The sequence below is a fragment of the Perca fluviatilis genome, chromosome 12, assembly GCF_010015445.1.
Source record: "Perca fluviatilis chromosome 12, GENO_Pfluv_1.0, whole genome shotgun sequence".
Taxonomy (NCBI): Eukaryota; Metazoa; Chordata; class Actinopteri; order Perciformes; family Percidae; genus Perca; species Perca fluviatilis.
Window position 1 is genome coordinate 22,655,419 of NC_053123.1, and position 12,047 is coordinate 22,667,465.

Consider the following 12,047-nt stretch of genomic DNA (forward strand, 5'->3'; position numbering starts at 1 on the left):
TATCATGTAGTTTTTCTTTTAATTGTAGAATGTACATTTCTCCCAGGAGCTAGTTTTTTACAATATTAAAAATGTATTCTCTTAAATTAAAAACAATCTATTAAAATATCAATAAGTATTCATTATTTGATTAATATAAAGTAATTACCAATTCAATGCTGTAGAATTTCAATTCAGTTAGTACAATTTGAGAAAAATTTAATATTTTACGGTTTGTCATATTTACTTTATTCCATTTCATTACACTGCAGTTTAAATGGTACATTTCATGACAATAAAGAGAAATAAAACACACCTCAGATCACCATTCATCATACATATAAGTAATGAAAGAGTAAACAATGACATGAACAAAGAACAGGGCAACTAAAAGAACTGACACATTAAGATAAAGATATATTGATTGCATTTATTGCACACAGAAAAAGCCCCCGGCCCTAAATATTGCAATATCTCCTTTTATATTACACACAAGAGTACCCCTAAAGGCTACAGACTAAAAGACAATATCAGAAGAGCTATCTCACATTTCTGAAAAAGGGGTAAACACAGAGACTGAAATATCATGATGTCAACAACACAGTTACAGCTAGCTGCAATGGTGTGTGCATGATACTAAAAATGTTATATTCATAATCTGTCATTTGTCAAAACACCTAGATAAAGCTTTGTCAGCTTGTAAAAATATAAGCACAGGAGAACCCATGTCACCCAAAACATATTGATAAACAGCAATCTCCATTGTATCTGTAATAACATGGATCTCCAGTGAAGGCTTAGGAGAAACTCAGCGTCGCCATTTTTCTGTGGAATAAAAATAAGAATATTACCTGTTTATTCAAGGTGTTTTTTTTAAATAAATTTTCAGCAAAGAAATATATAGAAACCTTTCTCATTCTTGTTCATTTTTTAAATTATTTTTTTATTTATTTACCTCTGGTGACCTCAAAGCAGTTCTCACAGTGCACCATGCGTTTGTAGATCCACATGCTGTCCCCAGCTTTCATATTACCGAGATTGCTGTTACACACCTCACACTGCCAAAACATAAACAAAATGAGGACAGAAGAAAGAGATACACACAGTTCACATCATGTTGCCAGTGTTAAATGTAAAGTACATTTACTCAAGGACTATTCACCTAAGTATTTCCATTGTATGCTGATTTAAAATTCCCTATTTTAGAAGGAAAATACTGTTTACTACTCTTACTCCAATACATCTGACAACTTGTTACTTTGCAAATTAAACCTACACAGGTGTTTTCAATTAGTCTAATTGATTAGGCTTCTATGTCAGGTGTAAGTTGGAAGGAACAATGCAGGGAATTACCTCAAACTCTACATACTAATAAGAATTTCACAGAAAATGTCAGAAAAGCCCAGGTGTAAATACTCTAATTTGTTGCTGACTTTTATTGAAAACTAACTTTAAAGCAGGAAGCGTGGCAGTTGATCTTCATGTCATCCAGGACCATTTTTGCATCACCAGAGAAGGGTTTTCGGCAGTAACTGCACAGGTCTTTTTCAAGCACAGCCCTGTATGGGAAATAAGTTGATAAAATGTTTTAACAGTATGTTTAAAAGTATTGTATCATATATTTATAAGTTCATTCTTGACCTTGGAAACAGTAGTTTGGCAAAAAACTAATCTTAGCCCATGTTTCATAATGTATGTGGGTTGAAACCTCTAGGAAAAAGCCTTCTTTTCCTTTAGCACTACCAGCAGGTTTATATTTGATGATAACTATTGAATGGAATGGAATGGCACAAAATTCAGTACAAACATTCATGTTCCCCAGATGAGGAATCCTAATAACTGTGGTGATCCCCTGACTTTACCTCTGGCGCCACGAGCAGTTTAGGCACATTTGTGGTTTTAATTAAAATGTTGGATGGATCGCCATGAAAATTCCTACCTCTTAGGAGCTGCATACACACTCTTCATCGAGGATTCGCGGTAGATTGGATCTACCATGTCATCTGACCTGCTGTGAGAGTAACACAGATCAGTTTCGAGATTCTTTATTCTCATAAAATGTCCACCAATATCAAACCCAGCCATATTTAATATAATTGAATACCTGCTGCTCCTGTATGATTGTGAGGTGTAGACAGTGGGACTGGTGATACTGCTGTACTCATAACTATACAAAGACAAAATGAACCACATATGTGAGATTTAGTTACTTACTGTCTGTACACGCAGAGAGAATAAGAAGAAAAATAATGATGTACCTGGAGTCTGGTCTGGAGTAAGAGTAGCTTTGACGGTCACTGTAGTCGGCACTGTGTGTGCAAATACAGAACAGATTAGGGATAATAGCAAGCAGACACATTTTCAAGATGTTGATAATAGTCAAATGATTACCTGGGCTTGGTGCTAATGGTGTAGGAGGTGGTGCGGGTGGAGGGAAGATCATCAGTGTACGAGCTGTAGCTGTGTGTTGAAGAGGCAGACACAATGTTATAAATTACTTGTAAAACTTATAACATTCCCATCAGCCTCAGGTGTATTTTGTGCTAATTAGCAAATGTTAGCATGCTAACATTAAATTTTGATTGTGAACAAGCCAAACATTATACCTGCTTAACATCAGCACGTTAGCTTTGTCATTCTGAGCATGTTATTGTTAGCATGCTGATGTCAAAGTACCATTGTGCCAAAGACGTCAAAGAGTGTCACAGAGCTGCTAGAATGGCTTTAGACTCATGTGTCTTGTATTGGTTGTTGATGTGTAAAAACGAGTAAAAGATACAAATATCATGATATCTGACACACATGAAAACATCATGTCATTTTTCATAAGGAACCAGAAAGCAACGCATCAGAATGCTGCTAGCTTATTAGCTCACAGAAAAACCTTAATGCTAACTGCATTTAGCATTTTACAAAAGATAGCCCTAACCCTAACCGGTTACATGCTGCCAGTCCGACATGCCGCCACTCCGACATGCTTCTATTCAGTTTTGTTTGTCTCCATTTACTTTTGTAAGCTAAACTTGATTAAAGTAGGCCTAGCCTATTTAACTAAACTTGGCCTTTTAGCAAGATTTTATTTCAGTCACTGTAAATTAAAAAGTTATATTGATTAAATAGTATTTTTATGTACATTATAAAATCTATAGAAAGCTAAAATCTAAATTACTTATATTTTGGATATAACATTGACAACACATTATCACCTAATCTGGATTGACCCCCATACTGTTAATCTCTGTAAATAGACAATGTTCTTTAGATAGCATCGTCCCAGTAGTCAGCATGTTTACCTGGTGGTTTTGCTTTTGGAGGATGGAGATGAGAGAGTTGGGGTTTCTCCTCTAAATGGCACAAAAGACAATGTCAGAAGAAACTGGGATAACTATATTAGCCTATACAAAGAACCATTGCACCATCTCAGTTATTCAAATCCAGCACTCACCCTTTGCTGCTCTCTACTGTGATGATCTCTCTCTTTGTGATGCTGCTGCTGTTGTTGCTGCTGCTGACACAATGACAATGTGATTATTTCAATGACGGGATGATAAAAAGGTTGTGTTTTTCGAAGGTTATTCACTGAGACGTCTCACCTGACAGAAGAAGACAGATTAGGTGCAGAGGTTATGGATTTCAGCAGGAGGGTGTCATACAGGTCATCCTCAGCCCTGTAAAGACAACAATATTGTAAATATATTGTGAGTATGAGTGCAAAAGCATATTTATTCAAACTAATGATTGATAAAGGTTTATCTTACGCAGAAGAAGTCTTTGTCGTGGTTGTAGTTGTAACACCATCTCTGGAAAAACAAATAAAAAGAACAAGACAAAATATTTTGTATCTGTCTGGTAATTAATGTCAGGATTATTGTGTAAACGTTAGTCTGCATTAACTTACCCATTAGTGCTGCTTTTGACTGTCACAGTCTTAGTACTGGAGACAGTTGTTTTGCTGTGAAGAAGAAAATATACCTTATTGCAGTATATAATTATTGATTTCCTGGCATTATTATGAATATAATTAATTTTTAGGTTTGATGAATGAAAATATCACCTGTCTATGGGTGAGAAATCACCCTTGATCGATGAGGGGATGAGTGTGTCGTAGAGTTTGTCCTCCGGACTGCACAGAAATACAGTGTCAATTGTAAGTGTGGATTTGTGTTGATTTATTGTAAGGGTACGTTTTATTGCTTATGAATTAAACTTTTATTTTCTAAGAGGAAGAAGTGTATTATCTGTTCTTTCAAAAGTTACATAGTCTCCCTTTAGTGGAAAAAAGAAATTATATATATAATATATAATATAATATTACTAAAAAAAGTGATTGTTATATCTATTGTTATCCTGGCTCTAAGGCACAGCGACACACTGTAGGGGGCACCATGCAGGCTTTGCAAAACCACACTGTACACTCACACACCAGTCACACACCTCTAATTAGCCCACATGTCTCTAGAGATAGAGATAAAAATTCATTAAGGGCTCAGAGACATTACAGTAGAGGATTAAAACCTTATTGAAGTCAAAGTTTTAAAGGATAAGACCAACATTAGTCTATATTTCACTTTTCAACAAATCCCATGAAATCAAGTACTTTGTGACTTCTCTACCCTGTCTGTGGCACTCAGTCCCAAGCCCACTGATTCCTATTGAAAATGTAAATATTGATATAATTTAATTTGTTAAAAAAAAGCGCAATAATTTCCTTGATTGATAGACTTTAGCAAACATTACTCAAACAGTAGTAAATAGTGCATTTGTTGGGGTTTATTTTCAGTAGCATACTAATACACATTTGAGTATTTTCATCTGGCTATCTTGAATATAATGTCACCAAGATATTACGCAGCCTCCCCTGCATTGTACACACTATGGGATGATACTCACTTAGTGTCAGTGCTGCTTTTTACTGTCACAATCTCAGTCGTGGAGACAGTTTTTCTGATGTAAAGAAGAAAACATACCTTATTACAGTATATAATTACTGATTGCATGGCAACATGATCAATGTAATTTATTTTCTAGGTTTAATGAATAAAAATATCACCTGTCTGTGGATGACAAATCCCCCTTGATCGACGAGGGGATGAGTGTGTTGTATAGTTTGTCCTCCGCACTGCACAGAAATACAGGTTAAGTTGTAAGTGATGTATAGATTTAAATTGTACTGTGATTCAATACTTTTTTTATAATGTTGGATATCTACTCTTCATTGCTGGTAACATTCTCAGTCACTTTGGTTGTTCTGGTAGCTGAGTAGTGGCCCGTGTAAAAAGTTGTTAAGTACATTCACTCAAGTACTACTACTTTATACTTCAACTCCTCTACATTTCAGTATAAAATTTTTTTTTGTACTTTTTACTCCTTTACATTTATCTGACAGGTTTAGGTTACTTCTCAGATTAATATTTTACACGAAAACATTGGATTAGTTAACAAAACACAATATAATGTTGAAGATTAAACCAGTGGTTCCCAGAATTTAGAAAATAAAAATGATCCTATATTTCACTATAATTTTTTTCACATTTGTGTACAGTTGGGTAGTTTACCAATAACCGTGCATCGCATTTTATAAACTAATCAAACATGTAGTGGAGTAGAAGTATGAAGTAACATATATTGGAAATATTTAAGTAAAGTACAAGTGCCTCAAAATTGTTGTTTAGTACTTGAATGTCACTTTTCACTACTGGCACTGTGATAGCCTATAATATAATAATATAACACGCAGGGCTATTTTCCTGCAGAACGGGTACTTTAAATACTTACAGTAGGATTTTACTGATGATAGGTACAATTTTGAACGCAGGACTTGGTTTTTGTAAAGGAATATTTTTCCATTGTTGCCTACTGGTACTTTTACTTGAGTAAAGGACCTGGGTACTGTTCTTCTTCCACCACTGATTAATATAGTATATTTTTACCCCTTGCTTGAAGACTTGACCCGCTCAGTGAATGTCTCGGTCTTGGTGGAACCTTTTATCACAGGGGATCTGCAAGAGAACTCAGTTGTCTTTAAACTGACACAGACTCATGTGTGATAAGGTGATACATATTAATGCTCTAATTTTCTCTACCTAAGACTGGTGGTGGTGGTGGTGGTCTCAGTGGTTGTGCCATCCTTGGAGACAGAGGTGGTTCTGGTACTAAAGGAGAAAAAAATAACTATAAGAACAAATTTACAAAAATGCTCAAGAGTTGTATTTTTCCTTTTTGGTTTGTTGCAACTATTTGTTGTGGTTGTGGTGCTGTTTTGATGATAAATAAATACAAAATCACATATTATATTTATTGTTCTCTATTGATTTTTGCATTTACATACGTGCTGGGAGAATCTGACTTGAGGGTTGAGTATGTGCTGCAACAAAGAGGCAGATTATTCAGATGACTTACCGGTAGTTAAAAAAATTGTTAGATATTGAATCATTAGTTGTATTATTATGAAAATGATAAAGGATGAAGTCTTGCTGGAAGGGCGCTTGCTGTTAAAAGAGAAGCATTATTTAGCTACAGTTCTGGTTAAAGTTACTGAAAGTGCCTTAACTTGGACAAAGGATTGGAGCACAAATTAACAGTGTTACAATGCTGCACAGTGTGTCTGCGCAGCAAAAATACTATTTTAAATTTACAGTTTAAGGTAAAAGGTAAGGCCAAAATCTACCTTTTGGTGTAGGAGGATGAAGTCTTGCTGGATGGGAGGGTGCTGCTACTAAAAGAGAAGCATTTTTTAGCCACAGTTCTGGTTAAAGCAGCCTGCTGAAAGTGCCTTGACTTGGATGAAGGACTGGAGCACAAGTTAACAGTGCTACAGTGCTGCATTGTGTGTCTGCACAGGAAAAAGACTGTATAAATACTGTACCAACCTGCTCCTCAGCTCATCCTGACTTCCGCTGAATCTGCAATGACAGAAATCACAATCAAAGCTTCTGCTCATTCAAGTATTTAAAAAAAAAATTAACTGCTAACATGATGTTTATAAAATGAGACCTCTTGGAGAGAGCCTGCACAGATGTTGAACTGCTTGTAGTTCTGGTGGTTTTTATTTCTGCACCCTCTGAACTATGAGCAAAGGACAGTTGATTATATTAGGTAAATTGACTAATGACTTAAACTATAATTTACATTGCTCCCAGTCGCCACTGTAAATTATAGTTTCTCATTATTTGTTCTTTATTTGAATAAAAGTTTGTTTTACCTCGCAGGAGTTCCATCAGTTTGGTGATGGCCTAGAACAAATTTTCCAAAGTTTGGATCCTGGCTGAAGGAAGAAAAAAGGATCACAAATGAATTCACTCATACTACCAAAGATGACTCAACACTGTATCCTGCAAAAGGACACTTTTTTTTAAAAGATGAAGCTAAATTAAGATATGAACTACAAGTCACACCCAGCATTTTTTAAATTTCAATTCAATTCAATTCAATTCAATTCAATTCAATACAATTCAATTCAATTCAATTCAATTCAATTCAATTCAATTCAATTCAATTCAATTCAATTCAATTCAATTTTATTGTCATTGCACATGTCACAAGTACATAGCAACGGAATGTAGTTCCTAGGTGTATGTGTGTGTTTCCAGTGTGGAACATTGCGTCTGTGTTTCAGCCATTATGTTTGCACGACTTACTCAATGTTTTCATCTTCATTGTCCACTTTTTTGATCCAGCTGTTGTCTTTCAGGAGAGAGGTGCTCTTGACTGCTGTATACACAATACAAGAAACACTTGAGTGTCTCCAGCTCACATTTTCAAAGCAGTTAGACACATTTTGAGCCTGGTAAAAACTTATACTGACTTAATTTAACACAATAGAGGCTATTAGATATGACTCATTGACATGTGTCTTTGCTACAAGAATTAGCTCAATGTTTGTGGAAAATGAGAATAGCTGAATGAATACATTTGTGAACAGTTATGATTTAATACTGCTTTATAATTGTTCATTTGTATATTTGTGCCTGAGCGTCTACAAAATTTTACTGTTAAGGTGATTATGCACTGAACAATCGCATGGCCAAAAATACATTTCAGGATTTTAATAATTATATTCCATATAGTTTTTCCTTGAATTTTATTCCTTTACATTTCTTTTTCTAATTCAGATGTATACTCCAATTTGCATGTTTTTTTTCTTGTACACGGGCCTTTTTAGCACAGTCTCAAGAATATGTTGTTTTTTTAATCAATTTTATTTGTTTTGTTATTTCATTTTTCATCATTTTTATTTCTCCTGTTAGTCTCAAATTGTTTTAATGTTTAGATTTTGTCTTATTATCAGCGTGTTCAGTCATCTGTAAGGCACTTTGACTTGCACTAACCTGTATGAAAGCTGCTATAAAAGTTTAAATGATTGATTGATATGACATCATGCAATTGTTGCACATATTCGAAAGTTTTAAGATTTTATTTGTCATATGCCCAAACAATATGTACAGTGAAATGCAAGGTGGCATTCTTTTAGGCTGTGCTAAAAGACTAATGTGCAATAAATAATAATGATTAGAATAAAATGTGAAATAAGAATTAGAGATAAAAATGTGAATGTGATATTTCTCAATACTCACTGGAAGAATACTTGCTCATTTTGTTACTTCACCTGTAAATTTGAAAGAGCAAGAAGAAAATCATTACATAATGAAAAGACACAGTACATTAGCCACTAGGTGGTACTGTGAGACCTTTCATATACAGTGCATGACATTTCACCTGAGATCACTACACAAGCTTATGAATCAATGCTTTAATCTACAGTATATTTCTGTCATTTTTCTCCTCTTGGACACTTTCTCATCAGGTTGCTTTTGTGAGCATTTCATGCTGAGTTTGTCACTGTGCCTAACACATATCAACTAAAGTTCTGCTCAACCCTAGACACAATCATCAAGCCCTAAACTGGTTTGTCTTGATCTGCACACGAAGACACACCCACCCTCCATAACACACCTTCTCCAAACACAATAGTGTCAGCAAAACAGAGGGAGTACCGGTGACATGCCATTAGCTATTCATTATAAAGACCTTGCCCTTTCGACTACATGCACGCTCCAGCACAAGCCTTCCATATCAGGAACCTTAAGGCAGATATCCACAGCTGTGAGGGTAGTTATACTGTAACTGGAATTGGAACATTTGTCGCACAATATACTGTGTGATGGGTGCCATTAATCCAAAAACACTGTGTTTAGTGTTGGGTTTGTCTATATTATTTTGGTTTGTGTGAAGTAGTTGACAGTAACAGATGTCTTGAGGTAAAGTGCTGAAACAGAACGTGTCTTTAAACTTTCTGAACTGTTGAGATTTATAAACTATAAATATATAAATAAAAATAAACTCTAAAACTAAATTTGAGGATTCCACAGTCATAATCCAAATATACTGTCCAATAACACACTGGTTCTGAAATCAGTTATCATTTGTATTTCTACAGAGTTTTTTAAAAAACTACATACAGTAATATCATGATCTTAATGTAGTTTGGCGGACTGGACAGAAAACTCTATCAAGCTAGTTGTTTCAATTAAACACTTCAAACAATGCTTCTCATTTATGTTTGCTAAGCAGCCATCAGTTTTCTAGGTAAAAGGTTAATGTTAAGCAATAAGAGTTAACAGCAAGCTTAGACATTAAATCCTGTGTGCGTATGTGTGTTTGATGTATCCCCAATATCAGTAAGACATGCATTTCCTTCCTCAAAGTAAAGTCACTCAAAAAGTAAGTAATAGTACATCATCACATAATTTACAATATGATTGTGTTTCTATTTATCCAGGACCATTGCACCATCTTAAAGAACTGTAATGATTTTAAGTGTGATACAGTTACTCTGTATCACACTTAAAATCATTACAGTTTTTTTTCTAAGCACACTGTCTTTCAAATAAAATATCATTATACAAAAATATTAGTGTAATCTGGAAACTGACAAAGTATTCGGAAAGAGAAGGAGTACGTACCTTCACAGACGGCTCTTTGTTTGACAGTTAAAGTAAACTCTTACAATAGCTCAGGTCTTAACACCTGTATATTACAGTTTGTGATCACACCCTTGCCATTCCTTCTGCTTTTAACCTTAAGGGAGGAGATTCCAAGGCCACCCAAGGGTGTGGCTTCAGACAACAATCAAAGAATACTCTCTCTCACTCACTCTACTTTTTTCTCTTTCCGTCATCACCATGCCTTTTTAATTGTTCTGCTGTCTGTAGGTTGAAAAAAATGAGGAATTGGGTGGAGTGCTGAAGGACCTGCAATTCAACTTCAGCTGTCAAGGAAGCAGAACTGCAATGTGGGTGTGTGGGAGTTATGCTTCTTTGACCTTCTATAGCCTTGAAATAAATGGAATTATCACTGTTTTTAATGCATAAATTAAGGAAACTGACAGATTAAATTTCACTGAAATTGTATTTTTATATCATTTTACTTTAATACAATACTTGGCTGCCAGTGGCCTTAGGTTTTTACACATGTATGCTAATAAAAGTACTGAAAGGAAAGGGGGTTTCAACTTGATTTTCAGGTATAGCTGGGCACATATGAAACAAGTGGCTACTGATGCCTAAGCAGGTCTCACCACAGCAGTAAGCACTGAAACTATAACTAGACTAAATGGTATTTCATATAATGTATTAATAATTGTATCAATTAAGACTTTGTGACTTTGTGACAGTTATGGGAGATTTCCCTGACACAGAGAAGTTCAAAATCATCAGGAGTACCCATAAAATGTAAGTGACAATCAGACTTGTCATATTGTCTGTGACTGTGAGCTTCCTTTTTGGGAGTGCCCTGTTTTGTATAATCAAAGCTATAAAAGGTGCATAGCATGCAGGGGTGTGACAACATGATACTGAGGTAAACTCCTAGTCACGATGACAGCACGAAAGGAATGCAGACTACTCGCACTGATCAAACTACTAGGCTAAATGTCAACAGGCTGAGGCAAATTTTTAATAGAAAGACATATCTGTATAAACATGAACAAGCACAGCTGAATATCACATTTTAAAGGATTCACAATAAAATCAACCATGTTCACTCTAACTGAGCTAGCAATATGCTCTGTAAATTTAAGGCATATAACATTAACTTTAAGTAACAAAATAACTACAATCAAATTCTGGATCAAATTCTTAATGGATGCATAAAGTCAAGTGGGAATGACTGACACTGGGTGGTGCTAGAGCTATAATGATAGAAATGACAATACTGGTTGTGCAACTCTATTATAATAGATACATATAACAAGTTGCCCAAGGCAATACACATCCTGAATAATTTTCACTTAGTCAAAGCAGCAGAAATGAGTGCAACCTGTTGTATTATGGTAATTGTGAGAAAGTCAAGACGCAACAAAAAACAAACTGATGCAATAATTCTACCCTTATTTATGAACATCATCACTCTAATATTTCTGAACTGAAGCACATTGAGAGGTATTGTGTCAGGATAACTGATGACATTGGCACACTTTCATATCATTCCAACAACCTATCTGGACTTCCTGGATGTGTGTATACCAACTGGATTTCATCTCTGCCATCTCAGCTCATGCTTGTGCTAGATATCCCATCCCTCCTCCCTCTATTTGTAACAGGACAGAGCAGAGACAACCAGGGGTTAAATGAGCAACCTCTGAATGTGGCTGCATCTTTAGGCTACACAAATCAATGCCAAATCGTTTCATAACCTTCTACCTAAAAATCACTAGGAAAGGAGGGCCAACAAATGTCAGCAGTTAGTGTTCCCGTGTCAACAATGGACCTTTAAATATATACTTCAAATGAGCTGTTTTTCACTTCCAATATTTCATATTGAAATCCTTCTGTTTTATGATAGTAAATTCTTCTCTTATTCTTATGAGTCAGTTGTCATCACTGATACATGCTGGCACTCTGATACTATGCATGATAATCTCTGAATGCTTCCTGGGTTGCTATGAGAAGAGACCTTAGACCATCCCCTCTCTTGTCATTGGGCCCTTGCAATGCCTGGCAGCCAATAAAGCACCACTAGGGCCTGTGTACATATCTTTCTCTATTTCTCTCTACCTCTCTCTTCATATA

General features: G+C 35.4%; 1 protein-coding gene across 1 annotated transcript; it reads right to left on the reverse strand.

The window, feature by feature from the left end:
- Positions 1-204: 204 nt before the first annotated feature.
- Positions 205-10,054, reverse strand: scel (sciellin). Its single transcript, XM_039819130.1, has 25 exons — positions 9,942-10,054; positions 8,553-8,584; positions 7,617-7,689; positions 7,181-7,243; positions 6,973-7,044; positions 6,849-6,881; positions 6,647-6,694; positions 6,308-6,343; positions 6,063-6,131; positions 5,910-5,978; positions 5,030-5,098; positions 4,870-4,923; positions 4,034-4,102; positions 3,878-3,931; positions 3,738-3,779; positions 3,573-3,647; positions 3,425-3,487; positions 3,273-3,323; positions 2,371-2,439; positions 2,238-2,288; positions 2,084-2,146; positions 1,919-1,990; positions 1,430-1,538; positions 935-1,037; positions 205-804 (listed from the first exon to the last, which is right to left on the reverse strand). Exons 2-25 carry the CDS (start codon positions 8,569-8,571, stop codon positions 788-790), a joined length of 1,443 nt encoding a protein of 480 aa, XP_039675064.1. The 5' UTR covers positions 8,572-8,584; positions 9,942-10,054; the 3' UTR covers positions 205-787.
- Between the last annotated feature and the right edge of the window lie 1,993 nt (positions 10,055-12,047).

Coding starts and splice junctions, on each gene's coding strand:
- scel (XM_039819130.1), bottom strand. Junction 4,103..4,869: donor AAAAGCAGCACTGACACTAA/GTGAGTATCATC, acceptor ATTTCTGTGCAG/TCCGGAGGACAAACTCTACG. Junction 1,991..2,083: donor CAATCATACAGGAGCAGCAG/GTATTCAATTAT, acceptor TTACTCTCACAG/CAGGTCAGATGACATGGTAG.